The sequence below is a fragment of the Cuculus canorus genome, chromosome 6, assembly GCF_017976375.1.
Source record: "Cuculus canorus isolate bCucCan1 chromosome 6, bCucCan1.pri, whole genome shotgun sequence".
Taxonomy (NCBI): Eukaryota; Metazoa; Chordata; class Aves; order Cuculiformes; family Cuculidae; genus Cuculus; species Cuculus canorus.
The window spans coordinates 17,375,352-17,393,900 of record NC_071406.1 but is presented as its reverse complement, the minus strand read 5'-3'; the positions used below and the strand labels follow the sequence as shown (position 1 = coordinate 17,393,900).

The 18,549-nt window shown below is 55.5% G+C and overlaps 2 protein-coding genes across 4 annotated transcripts in view; both read right to left on the bottom strand.

Annotated features, from left to right (window-relative positions):
• Positions 1-154: 154 nt before the first annotated feature.
• PRKAG3 (protein kinase AMP-activated non-catalytic subunit gamma 3) lies at positions 155-6,413 on the bottom strand. The gene is made up of 12 exons (XM_009557581.2): positions 6,307-6,413; positions 5,351-5,390; positions 4,825-5,063; positions 4,659-4,740; positions 4,514-4,572; positions 4,173-4,218; positions 3,983-4,037; positions 3,758-3,884; positions 3,488-3,653; positions 3,292-3,329; positions 2,916-3,062; positions 155-2,832 (listed from the first exon to the last, which is right to left on the bottom strand). The coding sequence occupies exons 1-12, from the start codon at positions 6,337-6,339 to the stop codon at positions 2,716-2,718; spliced, it is 1,149 nt and encodes a 382-aa protein (XP_009555876.1). The 5' UTR covers positions 6,340-6,413; the 3' UTR covers positions 155-2,715.
• A 2,804-nt stretch (positions 6,414-9,217) lies between these two features.
• TTLL4 (tubulin tyrosine ligase like 4) overlaps positions 9,218-18,549 on the bottom strand; it is a 28,775-nt gene continuing 19,443 nt past the window's right edge. For 2 of the 3 annotated variants that reach the window (XM_054069793.1, XM_054069794.1), the window contains exons 12-19: positions 17,628-17,726; positions 16,926-17,060; positions 16,056-16,193; positions 14,169-14,262; positions 13,353-13,563; positions 11,016-11,086; positions 10,328-10,410; positions 9,218-9,547 (exon numbers count right to left, since the gene is read on the bottom strand). In XM_054069793.1, the coding sequence (XP_053925768.1) occupies positions 9,406-9,547; positions 10,328-10,410; positions 11,016-11,086; positions 13,353-13,563; positions 14,169-14,262; positions 16,056-16,193; positions 16,926-17,060; positions 17,628-17,726 (973 nt within the window). In that variant the 3' untranslated portion in view covers positions 9,218-9,405. The remainder of the gene's footprint in view (positions 9,548-10,327; positions 10,411-11,015; positions 11,087-13,352; positions 13,564-14,168; positions 14,263-16,055; positions 16,194-16,925; positions 17,061-17,627; positions 17,727-18,549) is intronic. The other variant, XM_054069795.1, reaches the window with a different exon arrangement.

Here is an 18,549-nt window from a genome sequence, read left to right as displayed (position 1 = left end):
GGTCTGGGGGGGAAGGGGGGAGCGGGCTTGCAGACAGTTGTCGTCTCCTTCATCCCGTCCTTGTGTAGCCGCGTGTGGATCTGTGCCTGGAGCCAGAACGTCTGGGTCTTCTCTGAACAGCTGACCTTGGCCTCAGACACTTCTCTGTGCCTGTTTTCCCCCTGCCTTCCCGGGGAGAGTTGAGCTGCCAACAGAGGTTGGGGATTGTGCCTCATCCCAAGGGATGGAGCCAGCCCTGGCCCCAGGCAAGTGGAGCAATAACACAGCTCATCCCGTGCGATGGGGTGGGGTCCTGTCAACACCTGGCACTGGCAGTGCATCCCTTGGCAGGGCCAGCCGGCACAGGGCGGGTGTGGAGCGCCCGGGACCTTTTGCTATCAGCTGTTATTTTGGTGAGATGCTGATATGGGGGCACAGGAACGGGGGCAAGACTCGCTCTGGTTGAAGCAGCTGGAGGAGGATCAGCTCAGCTTCCCCCAGGCCCTAAGAAGGGACATGGGGCTGACACCCAGAGCCATCGCAGGGACTGGGGGCTGGCAGCAGCCGCAGGCAGGGGATGCATTGCCATTTGCCCAGGCTCCTGGAGTGCTGGGATACAGGATACCCCTGGTGAACTCCTGTCACCTTCCTGCTGATGGGGAGCCCAGCTGGACTGGGAGGAAGCAGCAGGCAGAAACTTTGCTGATACGACAGCTGCCATCCCCAGGGTGTTACCAAGGGGACCCAGTAACCGCTCCCACAGTGGAGCCATTAAGGTTACACTACCTGTGGTGAGCTTCTGTCCCTATTCCCCTGGCTCTACCCCTATGGGCAGAGGTGCCACCCACTGCCCATGCCACCCTCACTGCAGCAGGTCTTGGTGGGCATTCCAGGCTGGGTCCCCCGGCCGTGCTGAGCAGCCAGCATCCCCTTCCCAGCTCAGCTCTCTCTGGAGCAGCCGTGCCCAGTTGCACCCCATAAAGGTGAGGAGACAGTGCCTGAAGCAGGCTGCTTTATTACAAGGCTGAGCAGACCAGCAAAGAAATAAATACCCCCTCCCCACCCCAAAACATGTGCAGGGTCCCCGTGCAAATGCCTATCTTACTGCCAGCTCCGACACAGGCTGCGCCTCTGCCAGGGTGCTCCAGCTGCGCGTGACCCTACAATAAACAAGCCTGTGTGTGCAGCTGAGCCTACGCTATGAGGCACAGCCAGCAGGACCATGCTTGCCGAGGGGAGCCGTGGCCAAAGCACTTGAATCCAGCAGCAGGATGGGAGCAGGCTGGCCGAGTCACATGGAGCCATGTAGGTCCCCATGCCCAGCTGGGAGTGTAGCACAGCTCCTCAAAGCATGGTGCCCATCGAGCATCACCATGTCCTTGCTGGCAGGAGGCACCCTTGGGCCCCCGTTCCCCCATTCCCTGCCTCCCTGACGCTGGCAGGATCTGGCCCCAGACTCAAGACGAGCTCCAGCACTGGGAGAGACTCCGGGGCCTGAGCCTCCTTCCACGGCCCCAGGGCCATGCAAAAGACCCCTGCATCAGCACTTTCCTGATGTCTTCAGAGCCAGGACTGGTCAATGCCTGCAGGGTGAGAGCATGTGAGGCCATAACCCCATGGCAGGCACTGGTGCTGGACTGGGTGCTCTGCGGCACAGCTTTCCAACCCTCCCACAGGGACAGCACAGGGCACAACAGGGACTTGTCCTACTTTGGATGCATGCCCTGGCGTAGGAGTGGGTGCTGGCCCGGAGGGGGACACCCAATGGCATCCTGCTAGATCCCAGCACAGCCACCCCTGTAGGCACTAGGGATGGGGAGCAAAGGCACCGTGATGGGGAAGTTTGGGGGGGTCCCACATCTGGAGTGTTAACACACACCACCCCCAAGTCACCTTCTGCATGGAACAACTGGGCATCGCTGGGGGAATGGGTGGGCATGAAAGTGGGCATGGTGTGACCCAAGCCTGTTCCTCACCACCACCTCAAAAAAAGCATCATTACCTTTGGGAAGCAGCTGGGCTGGTCCCCCCCCCCCCCCCCATTTCACCCCTAAATGAGTGCCACCCCTAAATTGGGTCCACCACAGGTGCCAGAGGCTCCGTGGCCAGGGCCACCATGAGCGGGAGCTCTCCCAGCCGTGGCCCGTGGGTCAGCCGCACTGAGCACATGGCTGGTGGTGGGTGGCACATCCAGGGCGTGCAAGTGGGGTCTGTCCCATGTGTGTCCCTCAGGAATGGCAGTAAAGGGGCTCAGGTCTCAGGGAGTGCCTTGGCCTTGGGGTGAAGTCAAAAAAGGGCTTTTGTCTTAAGGTGCATCACATCCCAAGCCCATCATCCAGCTTCAAGCAAAGGACTGGCAAGTTCTGCATCCCACATGCTGCTCGGGTAGGGGCCTGGGGGTGTCTCCATGGCAGATGCTGCATCCTTCCTCATGTACACCAGGAATCAGGACCACATAGGGGATCCCTTGTGATCCTTGTGTCCCTGAGGACAAGCAACATCCAGATCCTGCCATCCCCATGCAGGCACACAGTGCTGCTGGACCCCAGCCCCAGCCTCCTCCATCCTCCAGGACAAGTTTGTCTGGGGTGAAGGCTGATGGCCTGAGCAGGGAGGTGACAAGGTGTGCATGACCCAGCAGCAGGGAAGGGACAGGTGCACAGTGGCAGGGGACAGCGCCTACCTGAAGTGGAGAGAAATGGAGGTTGCAAGTGGAGAAAGATGGAGAGTCGTGGGCTAAGAGTTAAGAGCATCGATACCTGCAGGAGTGAGCACAAGGGCCTGGAGGATGTCAGAGAGGGAGATGATGCCCCGTGGGTACTGATTCTCATCCACCAGAACCAGGCGGTGGACCTGTGGGCACAGGCAGAGCATCACAGGCAGGTCAGGCAATAGCAGGGAGTCTGGCAATGGTGCAAGGCATTCCAGATGCTCACCTGCTCCTTGGCAATGCGGTCAATGATGTCCTCCATGGTTTCATGGGGGTAGCAAGTGAGGACCCCCTCCAGGCAGATAGTGCGCTGCCGCAGTGCCTCCCGTACACTGATGTCCAGGTTGTTGTAGGTCTTCTGGGCTGCCAGGTGCTGCAGGACAGGTGGCCTCACTCAATGTCCCAACATGTCCTTGCACCCCATTGTGCTGGCCCAGAGGGGGACACGGAGCCCCACTGGCACACAGGGCAGATACGCTTCGGCATATGCATTTGTGCACAGGGGGCAGGTTTGCATGGGCACAGGCAAGTGTGAGCACCCCACCAGCAGTGTGCGAGGGGCCACACTTGTGCCCAGGCATGAAAACACACAGGGTACTCACAATGACATCGAACCGTGAATAGAGGCCAACCACTTGCCCTGCAAGGAGAAACAGCATAGGGGCTGGGGTGGGGGGCTGGGGAACACACAACGCCATGCTCGCCCTGCACCCCAAGAGCCAGACTGGTGGGGAAGGGAATTTTTGGGTGGGGTTGAGGCCACTGGCAGAGGGGGCTCCTGGTTCCCTTTCCAGGTACCGGCTTCATTGATGACAGGCAGGGCAGAGACACGGCGGTCCACAAAGATCTCCAGAGCAGCGTAGACAGGGGCAGTCTCGAGCACGACAGCCACATCGCGGAAGGTGCCGATGCACAGCTCCTGCACTGTTTTCTTCAGGAAGCGCGGCTTGGGGATGGTGGAGCCCTGCAGCAGGGCAGGGCTGGGCTGGCACCTACACAAGCCCAAACACCCTTGCTTGTGCCCCTACACACCAGCTGTGTGTGTGCACATGCACTCCTGGCACTCACAAAGATGTGGAGGAACTTGAGGATGCGTTTGTGGGTCAGGATGTGCAGGACGTTGCCTGAGATGGGCTCAATGACTGGCAGACGGTGGATCTTGTGCTTGATCAGGGAGTAGACAGCGTCAAAGAGGCTGCAGGTGATACGGACACCATTATGGACAGGATGTAAGGCTGCATCCCAGGCATACACCCTGCAGGGCTTGCCCCGCCCCAGCAGGCAGGCTCTCACCTATTGCTTGGGGAGATGTGGACCAGAGGCTTGAAGGAGCCTTGCAAGTACACCTCTGCCAAAGTAGAGGGAGAGAGAGAGGTGGGAAAGGGCCCAGCCCTCTCTTGCAGCGCTGCGCCCCTGGAGTCCATCTCCATGCCCTGCATGGCATCCCTTGCCCAGCCACCCCCGTTGCCCCCCTACTTTTTACCTCTCCAGGTCTCAATCTTGTGCTCCTCCACCTCGTAGATCTGAACCTGAGGATAGGGAAATGTCCTAGTCATGGTGGCCCCATGGGGGACTGATGAAGCTTTGGGGTACTGCCCTATCCCCTGGGCATCCCACCCCATCACCCTAAAAGCACAGGGATCACATCTTGGGTGCGGGCAGAGGGGCACCAAGCAAACACTGCACTGGCCCAGAGCATCCTGCGGTCATGGTCTAGTGATGAAGAGGGGACCAGAAGAGTGAAGAAGAGACCAGGAGACGTGGGGACAACCCCTCCCTGTACCATGCACACCCGGACTGCTCTATCTTCCCCACTGCACTCACCAGGGGTGAGCGGTAGTAGCGGTGGAGGATGTTGATGAAGTCGGTGATGGTGAGCATCCCTGCAGAGACACGTGGGGCTGGCAGCGCTGCCTGCACCCCTCGCTGCCAGGCAGGGGCAGGGGCCAGGCAGTGCTGCGGCACTCACCCACAAAGCTCTGCGTCTTGCTGTCCCAGAGCGGGGCGGCACGCACTCCATTGGTCACCAGTGCCACAAAGGCTTTCTTGATCTGCTAGTGGAGTGGGAAAGGGGTCAGGGGGTCCCTAAGACCAGTCCCTCTCTGCCTGTCCCCGCTGATCCACCTCTTTGTCACCTCCAGGGAGACATCAAAGACGACGAGCTTGCAGCTGGTGGGGATGGCATCGTAGCAGCAGTGGCTTCTCATAAAGTGCATGTAGATCTCCGCATCAGGGGTCTGAAACTCACTCTCAGGGCTCGGGCCCAGCCCCAACATCTCGTTGCCCAGTGTGAAGGTGACAGGTCTTGGGGTCCTTTGCCTTTCATCTTCCTCCTCCTCCCCCTCCTCTCTTGGGCACAGGGCCTCTGGGAACCCTGTAGGCAAACCCACCCCAGCCCTGGTGGATGAGCTTTGCTGCCAAGTCTCAGCGCTCTCCAGCCTGGGGGGAGGGGAGGGATACTAGAGGAAGGTGTGCTCCCCAAAGACCCCTTCATTCCCCACTCCTCAGGGGCAGCACGCAGCCTGGGGGGGCACCAGGAACTACGAGGAAGGAGGAATGGGGCAACGAGGGGTATGAACAGGGTGGGCAGAGGACAGAGGTGCTCATTGCATGAGTGAGCTAGCACCCCTCCTATGTGCCTAGGCACTGCTTGCTACCCACCTTCCTCCTCGGGGCAGGCGGTGGCATCCAGCATCGCCATCTGAGGGGGCACATAACATTGAGGGGGGGGGGTGTTAGCAGGTGCCAATTTGGCCTCTCTCCCTCCTCTAGGTGCTGCCTGCACCCACCCAGCTGCACTGCCCCCCTAGCTGGGCAGAGGGGACTGTCTTTTCAGGGTGGGGATGCAGGCTGGGCTCAGCCTCAACCTCCCCCAGAGATCCTACTGCCCAGGACACCCAGAGCCTGCTGCTCCTGTGGTGCCTCCAGCCCAGGATGCCCAGCTTGTCCCCCTGCTCTGGAGGAACAATGGGGGTCCCTGGGTCAGGGCAGAGGATGGCAGGACCCTCAGGCTCCTCTCTCTGCTGTCAGAGCTAAGCATGTCCCACAGCAGCTCCATGGCCATCCTCTTCCTCTCCCAATTCCAAGGTGTAAATCCCAGTCCCGGTCCTGCTTCCTTCCATGCCGGGAGCCCCACCAGCCCTTACCTGCCCCCCTGGGACCCAGTCTGCCCTGGGAGACCCTACAATAACAAATTAAGCAGCCCCAGGCTGAAGGGACATGAGCTCAGCTGACCCACTGACCCTGTGCCCCCCAGTCCCCAGGAGATACCCTACCGTAACAAAGCAGCACACAAGGAGGGAAGAGCAGCCCCAGACAACAGAGCCAATGTTTACAAGCCACCCCACAAAAACAAAGGTGCAGGGACTGCCCCCTAAGGAGCCCAGAGCAAACGCCATGAAGGGGGTGACCCTATGCCAATGCCTCCCAACCCTTCCCCAAGGGGCTGGGGACAGCTGGGGCAGGCAGGTGGCCAGGCTGCACTCAACGTCCTTGTCACCATGGCTGCCTGGCTGTAAGAAGGGGACCACCAGCCCCCCATGTGTCCCCAGCCCAGGGGTGTCCAGTCCCCGAGTGGGGAGCCTTCATGCCGGGCCCCCAACCCACCCCGGTGGTACCTGGGGTGCGACGGGGCTGGAGAGGCGCTCCATGCTGCCTGTGGGGCAGCGCTGCTATTCTGGGCCTGCGGCTGCCGGGGGCCTGGCAGATAGGGTGTCAGCGAGCAATGCCAGCCATGCCCCCGCCGCCACTGCGGGGGGGGACACCGCTGCCACCGCCCTGCGGTGCTTGCAGCCTCTGCACCACCCACAGCACCAGGATGGAGGGGTTGGCCATGGCCCCAGAGGCACCGCTGGCACGGGGGATGAGAGGGACAGGGTGATGGAGAAATGGAGGTGGGGCTGCCCTTCAGGAGCGCTGCTCAACGCCTGCCAGTATGGGACCATGCCCACCCATGTGCTGCCACCATCCCGTCCTGTGGCAGGAGTGGGTGGGGGGCACAGCATCTCCCCACTCCCCAGGGGTGCTGGTGTAGAGCTGGATCCAACTGAGCATCAGCCGGAACAGCTGGAGACCCTTTGCCCCCAGCACTGCCCAGCTTTCCTGCCTAAGCCAGGGGTGCTGCTGTGGTTCAGCCCTCCTGGCCGCCTCACGTCTCATGGCCGAGGCTGCCAGTGCCTCCCCGGAAACCTCCTTTCTACCCCTCAGGGCCACCAATTCCTGCCCACTCTCTGCTCTCTCCAGGCTCCGTTTCTATTTCAGGGAGGTTCAAATAACCCCTTGGCCAGTTGCCGTGCCAGCCCAGGAGCAGCCGTGGGTGAGAGGGCTGGTGGGCCAGGGGGACAAAGTGACTCCTGCTGACTCCCAGGGGCATATGACCCTCACCCGTGCCGGGGTGCAAGGAGAAAAGCTCCTGTTCCTTGGTGCTACCCCAAGGCAGGGACAGTGAGGGGGAACAAGGCAGGGGGCTCCATGCCAGCAAGGCTGGGGTGACAGGAGGACACGGTGGCCGCCACGTTCCCAGGTGGCCCTTGTCCCACTGCGGTGCAGGGGCTGGGCCATTACAGCTGTGCGGAGCTGGGCAGCCTGGCTCCAGCCTGGCCATCGCCGGGTGCTGGCAGCAGGGAAGGGAGCAGGCATCTCCACTTTCGGCAGCTATTTTCAGGTGCTGGAGAGAAGCCGAGGAGCGATGAGATTGTCACCAAGGAGACCGAAGAAACAGGGCCCAGCTCTGGGCAGCTGGGGGCTGCGGGGAGAAGGTAGGGAGCAGCTTTCTGAAAGGCTGAGGGCCCTCGCACAGGACTCAGCACCTCCACTGGCCCCAAACAACCCAGGTGTCCGGCACCCCCTGCCAGGCTGGAGGGACACAACCTAAAATCAGCAAGGGAGAGCTCAGGGAACCCAACCCTTCCTTCCCCTGCTGTAGGGCTGGGCTGATCTGTCCCCCCTTGGTTAATGACCTGCAGGGGACACACTCGGCAGACCCTAGTCCATGCAGGGGGGCAGGCTTACCTGCCATGGGGCAGCAGAAAAAACACCCAGCTCCAGGAAAGATAGTGGAACGGTGAGGTGGAGGCACAAACCCTGCCTGCACCAGAGCAGGGCTCAGGGAGAGCTGAGCTACTCTATGGACACAAATAGGCCAGGGAAACAGAGGCAGGTGGAGACCAGGAGAGCAGCTGAGTGTTAAACTTCAAGGGAAATCCTTGAGAAAGGAAAGGAAAAGAGAGCAGAGCCCAGGAGAACACCACTTGAACCTCATGAAGTTCAACAAGGCCAAGTGCAAAGTCCTGCATCTGGGTCAGGGCAATCACAAGCACAAATACAGGCTGGGAGGAGAATGGATTCAGCAGCCCTGAAGAGGACTTAGGGGTGTTGGTGGATGAGAAGCTCAATGTGAGCTGGCAATAGGTGCTTGCAGCCAAAAAAGCCAAGCGTATCCTGGGCTGCATCAAAAGTGTGGCCAGCAGGTTGAGGGAGGCGATTCTGCTCCTCTACTCCACTCTTCTGAGACCATACCAGTAATATGGAATCCTGTTCTGGAGTCCTCAGCACAAGAAGGACATGGGTTTGTTAGCGTCACTCCAGCAGAGGCCCCAAAGACGCTCAGAGGGCTAAAGCACCTCCCATATGAGGACAGGCTGAGAGACTGGGGTTGTTCAGCCTGGAGAAGGCTCTGGGGAGACCTTATAGCAGCCTTCCAGTACCTGAAGGGAGGCTGCAGGAAAGCTGCAGAGGGGCTCTTTATCAGTGAGTGTAGGGATAGGACGAGGGCAATGGTTTTAAGCTGAAAGAGGGGAGATTTAGATTAAGTATTAGGAAGAAATGTTTTCCTGTGAGGGTGGTGAGGTGCTGGCACAGGTTGCCCAGGGAAATCATGTCTGCCCCATCCCTGGAGGTGTTCAAGGCCAGGTTGGATGAGGCTTTGAGCAACCTGATCCAGTGGAAGATGACCCTGCCCATGGCAGGGGTGTTGGAAGTGGGTGACCTTTAAGGTCCCTTCCAACCCTAACCATTCTGTGAGTCTATGACTATACAATAACACCAGCCTCCAGTCCCCACACTCACACTGCCTGTCACCTGGGAAAGTCAACAGCCTCACATGGATGCTACCCTACCCTGGCAGCCTTACTGTCCTCACAACAAACCAGAGCCACCAGGCTGTTACCTGTGGCCTCTCTCGAGCAGCAATGTGCAAGCCTGAGGTTTCCCCCAGACCCTGAGTCTGGGGGAGGGCAGGACGTTGGCACAGGCTTTCAGAAAGGATGAAACAGGTTGGTTGAAAATCCCAAGCCCTGCTCCTTCCTGAGGAGCAGTGTGGTGGTTGGGGACTTTTCTCCATGGGACAGGCTGCAGCAGCACTCGGCTCCCAGAGGCTCAAGGAGACACAGGTGAGCTCAGGTTCAGCCTCTGTTGGTCAGGGATGGGAAGACCAGGCTAACTCCAAGCTCAGCCAGCTCCCATGCAGCAGAGAAACCACTGCCACCACATCAGGATTTAAAAGCAACCTAGGACAAAGGTCAGACAAACTCAAATTCCCAAGGCTTTGCCATTTGTTTTAAAAATGGAAGTCACACAGCTCTCCCCTCTGCCCAGTAGCCCCACAAGCAAGTGTGCAGCACAGGGGGCTTCCACAGTCCTTGTTCTCCAGAGCCAGCTCCTGTCTCTTCTGTTGAGGTAGGTTGAGGTGTCCGCAGGGAGGGACAGCAGCTGCCTGATCACATCACCAGGGCAGTGTCTGAGAGGCAGCCAGCAGGTTTCTGGTCAGCTTCACCAGTGCATTTGTTGAGAGGTAAGCTCTGAGTAGGGGTGGGCTCCTGACATCTCATGAGGTCCTCTCCAGTGGAAGGGAGGAGTCTGCTGCAGGAGAAATGAGAGCCCGTGCTGCTTAGAAAGAGTGAGAAAGGATCAAAAGGGCCATGGTGCAACATTCATCTGCAGTATCATTATACGCAGACTCAGAGACATGGCTCCCAGGCTCACCTACTCAATCTCCCATCCTAGGCAGCTTCATTCACCCCGAAAGATATTCAAGACATTGATGGAATCTCCCTGCCTGTGTGTAAACCTAACTCCATCCTGGTATAGCCATAGGAATAGGGATGCCCTCTCCCTTAATACCAGAGACCAGGGGTGTGTCAGGCCTCTGCTTCAGCTCACCTAGACAAACCCCAGTTTTCCACCTTTCTGCAGGAAGCTGTTGAGGCCAGCAGCACCCAGTTCACAGACAGTTTTGCTTGGAGAAACTGGCAGAGTGCAGCAGACTCAAAGGCTTTGCTGCTCCCCTCAAACCTGTGCTGGGTCTGAGAGTCTCTGCTCACTGCTGGCCACATCAGGGCCCACAGGACTGGTGCAGGGCTCTCTGGGGAACATCTCGTCAGCATGTCCAGACCAGGACAACCCCAAACATCACTCCGGCTGCTTCGGTCTTTGTTCCCATCTGAGCTGGGTGTGCAGTGCAGAGGAGATATACCTGCTTGTGTAGACAAGGTCCCAGCCCTTCCAGTTCGCTCCCCAGAAAGCAAAGGCTTGCTTCAGACCCTGCAAGCCAACCTCTTCCTCTTCCCTTAAACAAAGCTTCTTTCCCAGCTGCCAGCTCTCTCTCAGGACACTAGTCCTAAAACCACACTGCAAACTCACCCCAGTCTGCCCAATTCCAGTTTGCTGAAGCCATCTAATTGAACGTTGTTCTTCTGGAAGAAGAAAGACTTCGGCAGTGACCACTGCAGGAGGAGAGAAAGACAACTAAATGGCTATTTAAGTTGTGGCAAAAATCCCTCAAGCCTGCTGGGCTCTGCTGTAGGCTGCCCTAGTGCGTTTTAGCTTGAACTGCCTCAAATTGCTGTGCATCGTCACTGCCACCACACTGTTCCCAGAATAGCAAACAGAACAGTCTTTGCTCTACGCTTAATGAATCCCTCTGCTGTAAGTGGGAGCACAGCACCTTGAGGTCAAAAGAGTGGGTTTCTCTCGCTAGATCAGCCTACTGTAAGGCACAGGAGTGACAGACAGAGACGGCACCTTTGAGAGGGGAATAAAGGGTAGGCCATGTGCCAAATATGTAGGGATGAGCCCAGAACACCCACGGATATTGAGATGCAAAGTAATTGCAGATCTGATATACTGGGTGGATTTCATGTTGGTGTGAGATAAAGAAGCGTGGGTTTTTCCATACTCCTAGAGACCTTGGTAGAGAGGGAAAAAGAGGGCAAACAGGTAGGGTAGGAAGTACAGGAAGCAAAACAGGCAGATTCTCTGCCAAACTCTGCACAGGCTTCAGAGCAGGCAAACAACCACTCCTCTATGGCCTACTCGCAGCCATACGCACCATCTGGGCCAAGTCGGTTCCTGCCCCAGTGTGGTACCCTTTGACACACCAGTTCTTCAGTAGCTCCAGACCTGGGAAGTGACAGAAAAGACAAGAAGCAAGAATGAGTGACCAAGTTTGCAGAGAGTTAAGCTTTCCCAGCTTGGGGCATGCAAATATGCTGCACAGAGTGAATGACCATACAGTACATACTATGCAATAACTACTCCAACACATGTCTGAGCCCCAGCAAACATGGGGTAAACCAAGGGCGTTCACCCTTTGTATGAGCAAACACCAGCGAGTGCTATCACGTGGGCTGCTGCAGTGCCTGCCTTCCTCCTGGGGAGCCAGACACATCGTGCAGCAGGCTCAGCTAAGCAGAGAAACTGGGGCAACGTGGGATTTGCTGAATTAGACCAGACTGGCTGTCCCCCTAAACCCAGTACCTGCCAACGGCAGCACCTGATTTGAGCTGCAACAGTGAAAGTTCCCACAGTGCAAATGTAGAGCAGCTTTGCTGTCACTGGTCCCTTTCCCAGAGGAGGGCAGCTCAGGCAACCTCCTCCTTGCACAGCATTGATCAGCTACAGCATCTGAGCGCATTATTTCATCCCAGCATGGATCCATCCAGAGCTCAACATGAGCTGAGACCTGGTCTCCATCCCTGGCAGACGTCAAGGCTGGCACAGACCAAGCTCACCTGTGGTATGACTGGAAGGGACCGTTCTCCCAGACACACACAAGATGTCCTGCTCCAGAGCAAAGGGAAGTCACCTTGAAGCAGAGCCATGTGTGCAACCGCACTGAATAGGCTTCACTTCCTCCAAGGCCTCCTGCTGTCTCCTGCTAACTGTCCCTGCTGCAGCCAAGCTCACCACTCTCTGCTAACCCAGAGATCATGAGAAATCCAGGACTGCTTTCTTCCTGTTTTGTTTTGTAAGAGCCTTAGAGCTAAGGTGCTTGGAGATTTAAGAACCAGCAGAGCAATGGCCAAGAACTTGATGCTGTTCAGCTGGAGTTACTGTTGTTTGCTATATGATACCAGCCCTGGTATAGGAGAAATCCTTGCTGTCCAAACTGTGTTCCTCAGTGACCTTTCAGCAAGCCCCAGCACCTTGGAAAAAACCCTCATGTGTTGGGGGCTGAGGGGAGCAGGGTAGCTCAGCAGCCCTGCCCTGGCTCTGTGCACCTTGCTGGCCAGGGAGAGAGGGGGGCTGAGCAGTGTATATGTGAATGGGAAGAAGCGGGGGAGACTGGGTTTTGCCCAGACGTGAAGAGCAATCAGACGGAAGAGCAGATCTGCTGATCAGGATGCTTCAGGGAAGCTGCAGCACTGAACCAGGACTCTGGCCTAAGCGGCAGTGTTCAGGGCAGCACTTCAGTGCGAATGATGACAGGATCTTTCTTCCAGCTGACAGGAGAGCATCCAGCAAAGGTATTAGCGAGGCAAAGGATGACACATGCTGACAGTGCAGCTGGAGAGGGCTATGAGGTTACTGTCTGTCTGTGAAAGACTGTTACTGACCCCTTTGATATCTGCTTTAACGCCAGTGAAAAGTGACAAAAGCTTTTTTTTTTTTTTCTCTGCATGACAGCCAGGCTAGGAGCATACATACGGTTGCCTCAGCGGAGGGCTGCCTCCTGCAGAAGCCTCTCCAGCTAGAACAGATGAAGGATGGAGAGCCCTGAGCCACAGTCTCTTTCATTTTATGTTCTCTAGTGCTTCATGCTAGACCTCACTGCTTCTAGCTCCTAAACAGCCTCTACTGCTGCCTTGATAGACAGCCCTGGGTGAGCAGGAATTGGTCCAGCCCAGTTACACCTCATTAAAGGATGTTTTTTTATTAAAATACAGAGTCGTGTCCTGGAAAAGTGGAAAAAATAGCTATTATAGATTTCTAGTGTTTAGGAAAAATTCTGTGTGCATGCTGACAATTTTTTATCAACTAGAAAGCAGCAGGAGATCTGGGAACAGGCCCAATTTTCCCTTCACTTCACAGACCACCTGTAAGGAGCAAATGCCAGTGACTCCAGCTGTTTCTCCCTCAAAAGAGGGCAAAGGCATACAATACCGGACCAGAGCTACAAACTGAAGGCAGAATCCCTGCCTGCTCTAGCCCCAGGACATCTAGAAATGCCGGTGCTGTGTTTACCAGAGCAGTCAGCATTTGTGATCAACTCAGAATAAGCTTTTCCTGATATCTGAAGCAGTCTAGGAGGGGAACACATCCCCTACGGCTGGTGTGCAGGCAGGCAGCTCCCTCTCAACACATGTAGTTTGGAAGTCTCCTACAACTGCCAGCAGGAAGCCTGCCTGACTCAGGTGCCTGTGCCAGACTTTCGGATGGCAGTTACCTTTGTGTTTATTCAAGTAGTATTTGAGCTCCCATTGGGTCACCAGGATGTTGAAGTAACGAGGCTGCTCGAAGAAGCGCAGGTACCGCATGGAGATATGGGTGGGGAACACCCGCTCAAACTGCCCACGCCGGGAATATTCATCTTCTGTCTCCACCAGGATGCGAACATCATCTGGGGTCAGGATGTCCAACACAGAAGAATAAAAATCCTGCAAACAAGAGCAACCCAGGGTCAGGGAGAAATGAACTAACTATGTTTTGTCAGCCTCGCTTCCCATCTCTTCACTCCTCAAAGTCTCTCAGGCAGAGTTCTCCATGTATCTGAGATCTTTGGGTCAGAGGATACACAGAAAATGAAGAGATCTAGACTCAGCAGTGACATCAATGTGCCACAGAGCAGAGAAGACTCCCAGTACTGCAGTCCAACCTCTCTTACAGACACGACTAGGTGGCACACAAGGCAAGCATCCCTGCTAACCTGCATCAAGTCAGCAGGGAAAGGCTATGAGAGCCGAGCAGTGACACGAGGAGCAACAGGCAGTGCTCAGATCCCATTTAGGGACTGGTGGATAACGTGCCCCTCAACACGTCCCTATTTTAACGTCAAGATGAGCCAGTGCAGCAGTGGCTTGAGCAAATGCAATTTATTTCTGACCAGCTGTCCTGTAACCTACTGAAGCGCAAGTGTTCCCCCTCATCTGGCTGTCCTGACAGCGGGGCACAATCTGCAGAGGGACAAGGGACAGACACATGGGACTGGCTGGGACAGAGGCTTGACAGGATGGCACAAGTATCAGAGGAGACTGTGTCATACCTGGTCAGGTATCTTCTGCGTCAAGTAATAGGCTTTCTTCATCTTCTCTGCTATTAAATGCTCAGGTGCTGGCTTAGGCTTCTCCTTCAAAGCACTGCCCAGGACACAAGAAGAGGCAATAGAGCATTTACACTGAGAAGACAAAGTTTTGTCATGGCAGAGCTGCTCCCAGTAACTTCTGTGAGAGCAGTGACACCCTCAGGAAGATGCTGTGGAGGAGAGAATGCTTTCTCCAAAGATGTCACTAGTTCTGAGATCAGCAATGCACCCACAGCCTTGTACATCAGCACATGACGCAGGAAGGATGTGGGCAGAGGAACTCGGAGGGCCCTGCCAATTCCTCACTAAGGGATTTCAATGTTCCTTTATCCAAAAGGTGAACATCTTTGGCAAGAGGGCCAAAGGCACACCTTGACCCAATTTACACCACCTGAAGCTTGGGTAGGATCTTATGTTTACATCCCAAAGGGCTAGGACTACAGGTACTCTACCAATACTGTACAAGGAAGATGAGAAATCAGATCAAAAACTTTCCCCTGCAATATCCAAGAACTCTCAAGAATCAAATTCTACCTCCGCATGCCATGGGAAATCCTGGCCTTTTGTAGAATCTGACCAGTTACCATCTGAACTCTTCTAAGCACGCAAATGAACTATTTGGGGATGCCAGAGTCTGTGAGATACTTGTCCAACACCTTTTAACACATACATCAACACAGCTAATTTGTTCTTCTGCTGCAAAAATAATTATTTGTGAACGGATCCAAACAGGGTAAGCAGAGCCTTGAAGCTGTGCTGCATGGTACTTGGGGAACACACAGATCTACTGGAGTTATGCCCACAGACATTAACACCCTTCATATACTTCCCAGGGCAAGAGATACGGCTAAGCAAGCTTGCCCCTGGCTGCAGGAACTCCGGTAATGCATCATCTGAACCATGTTAAGGATCTGCTTAATCCCTTGCAGGTCCGAAGACACCTGCCCTTCAGCACCTCTGTTGCACGCCACAAACAAGCATGTGATCAAAGCACCGCAGATGAGCTGGCAAGCGCTCTGCAGCTGGAACTGGCCCGTGCGCTCCAAGCTTCTGCCTTCGCTGAAGGCACAGGGCAGGCGAAGGGCAAGAGTCCCATCTTTTGGCGTGCCTATACATCACCGCGTGCTGGTGCTCATCCCAGCAAGCTGTTCCTTTAGTGACACACAGCCAGCAGGCACTCTGCTGCAGGGAATAGCACTGGTGTCCCAGGCACCAGCAGGTTTGAAACCAGTGTAAGCCCAAGCTGTCGTGAAAGAGAAGGAACAGAGATCTGGATGGACACATGCCCAGGAATTAGCCTTATGCAAGAAACAGTCATGTTAGCTGCAAGGCAAGACTGTGCCCACCCCTACCCATAGGTTTACAGTCTCTGACACCTGCAGTCCGGCCTAAGGAAGAGATTGGTCCAGACTTTGCAAAATAACAGTTCAAGGCAGCAGCACATCAGTCCTCAGGTAGAGGGTAAGTGGATCCAGCCCCAACACAGCCAGCCACCCTTCTAAGCAAACAGAGAGGTAGTGCAATTCAGCATTGCGTTGGTTCTGGCAGGGGGAAGGAGGAGAAAGCACAACTCAACTAACTGCAGAGCAAGCACAAATCATGCTGGCCTCGCTTCCAACTATGGCCCTGCAGAGGGGGCATAAATCCTTCTGCCTTGAAGTGACTGCAGGAACCAGATACCTAGGCAATGATGCAAGTCCCTCAGATCCATAGCTGAAGGGCTAGCAGGCACAGGCTCTCAACAGCACAGAAACCAGTGTTTGCTGGGCTGCAAGCAGCCCCCCAGATGAAATCGCCCAAGAAAAAAGCCTGCCTTGCCCTGCTGCTGTGACAGAGAAAGGGGCTGACCTGCAGGCAGAGCTACTTCTCGTCTGTGGCCTTGAGGCCACGTTGTCTGTGCTGGGCAGAACGAAGCCGGCAAGGTTGAGGAGGTCCCGGATCATCTGGCCCTTGATGCTCACATCCAGTGGGGAGTTGGAATGAAGGCTGCAGGAAGGAAGCATCGCAGTAGTCTGAGTGCCAGTGTGGAGGTGCAGAGCCACACAGCCCCCAGATCACTCTCGTGGTTAATACCAACCAGAATACAAAACCCAAACTGTCCCTCACCTCATCACAGACAGCCATTGAGAGAAAAATCCTGACAACAGGTCTTTGAATGGGTGCTCCCCATCAGAAATTGCTCATTTCTCCCCCTCTTCCCAGATCAGTCGGAAAACAGCAAATGCACCCACAGAGTTTTATGTAGGACCATGACTCTGTGTCCAGCTCATGCCCATCCACTCTCGCAGGCAGGAGAGGCTGTGCTCAGGCACACCAGAACTCCCAGCCTGTGCAGCTGACACCATGCAAGCAAGCAAGGATGCTGTCAGCAAGCAAGGAATGGTGCATGAGGCAGTGGAGCTGATGATCAATTCTGCCCACGCAAAAAAGAAGTCTCTGCCATCACCTGTTCCCTACATGACACATCCCTCCTTGGCCTTCCTTTTTTAACGTACTTTTCCCTGGCTGTAGCTGGAGCATGCCCGACAAAGCTTTCTGAGCTGCGGATGGGTATTGCTTTTGCAGATGGGGAGAACTTTGATTCTGGCAATCTGGAGAGGGAGGCTTCAAAGCCCACAGTCTTTCAGCACAGGGTGCAGGGGACATCACAAGCTAAATTCACTTTATGGTAAAAGAAAGGCCATCAACCACTCTGCTGTGGCTCAGAATATGCTTTACCTTGGGGAAATGTTGACCTCTAAAATCCAGGGCTTGAGGTTTTCATCCAGCATGATATCAAACCCAAACAGCTCATGGCAGCAATACGGCCGCCGCACATACATCTTCACCAGGCTGTTCACGTAGGGCTCAGATCTGCAAGCCAAGGAAAAAATGCTTGTTTCCAACAGTGAGACAGCTCTGCTGTTCACAGCACACACTGCCAGTTCCGAGAGAGCATGCAGCCACGTGCTGCAGGAGCAGGTGGGCTGAGAGACCAACGCAAGATTGTGAGCTGCTGCTGCTGCACTGCGTATGGATCTGGCATTGCATCCTGAGCATCCCTGCTCTGTGAGGCAGGATCCACTTCTGAACACAAGATCCATTCTGCACCAGGGGACCTTTCTTCTCGGGCACCCTGGCCAAGGAGGGGAGCAGGTGGGAAGATGGGCAGAGTGTTGGGTACACTGCACTCTCCTGGCTTCCCTGCTTGCACTGCAGGCAGACCCAGGAAATCTAAGGTCTATTTACCCATTGCAGCTACTGCAGCATGAGCACAAGGGACAGGATGAAACGAAGAATCTAGAAAAAAATACTGATACCAGCAGTGGTGGTAGCATTTACATTAAGAGCAAAAGGACTATGCTGAGAAGGGATTGGAGAACGAGAGAGGCCAGGGTGCACCTCACAACCAGGCACAGAGCAAGGGGTGCCAAGACTCACGCAATGATGGTTTTGATAACGATGTCTTTAATCTTCTCCCAGATGGCCTCGCTATTAACCCCCTTCTGGGTCAGGTAACTCCAGAGAGCTTTAAGTGCCCTGGGAGAGAGAAAACAAATGAGGTAGCTCTGTAGCCCCTCATTGGCCAGCCCTGCTAGGAGAGTGAAAGCAGCAGAGGGGAGCCTTGCCAAAGCTCTTCCCTGGCATGGCCATCCTTCTGCCATTCTCAAACCCCTCAGCTCCTGGTTGCTGCCCTCCCCAGCTTGGCCCCTGGTCTTGTAGGCCCAAGCTATGAGGAACATAAATCTGTCATAGACTTGTCCCCGCACTGGAGTAATAGGTCCCAAATTAGCACACAAGCAAGGTATGTCAGGCCCAAACCTTCTCTTCCCTCCCCCTCCTGTCCTCAGCAAACCTCCCCTTCCTGCAAGCCTTCCCCCGCAGCACTGCAAAGCAGCTCAGCAGGAATCCAGCAGGACCCCTGTAAATCTTTTTGGAGGAACCATTTCACTGGGGCTTTGGGGGTGGAGGAAAAATGTTGAAAAATGTGGAGAACAAGATGGTAAGGGGGAGTGTCTCTGCTTTTATAGGAGTTTCCCACACCACATCGAGCACTGCGAGCTACCTGACACTGAGCCAAGGATGCTCAGATGTTGCTCAAGTGAGACCTTGTGGCTAATGGCCAGGAATCCAAAGGTCATGCTTCCTGCATATGAGATGGAGTAGATTACAGCCACTTTCATCTTTAACGTGGGAGCAGCCAGCTTTGACTTGCAGTACCAAAAGCCCACACAATCCCACCCCGATGGGATTTCAGCTGCTGGGGTACAGCAGACTCCTCTCAACATCCCAGTGGGGGACAGACCCATGTGCAGCTGGTCCAGGTTTGAGAAAGCAATCGTACCACAGCAAAACACCTTCT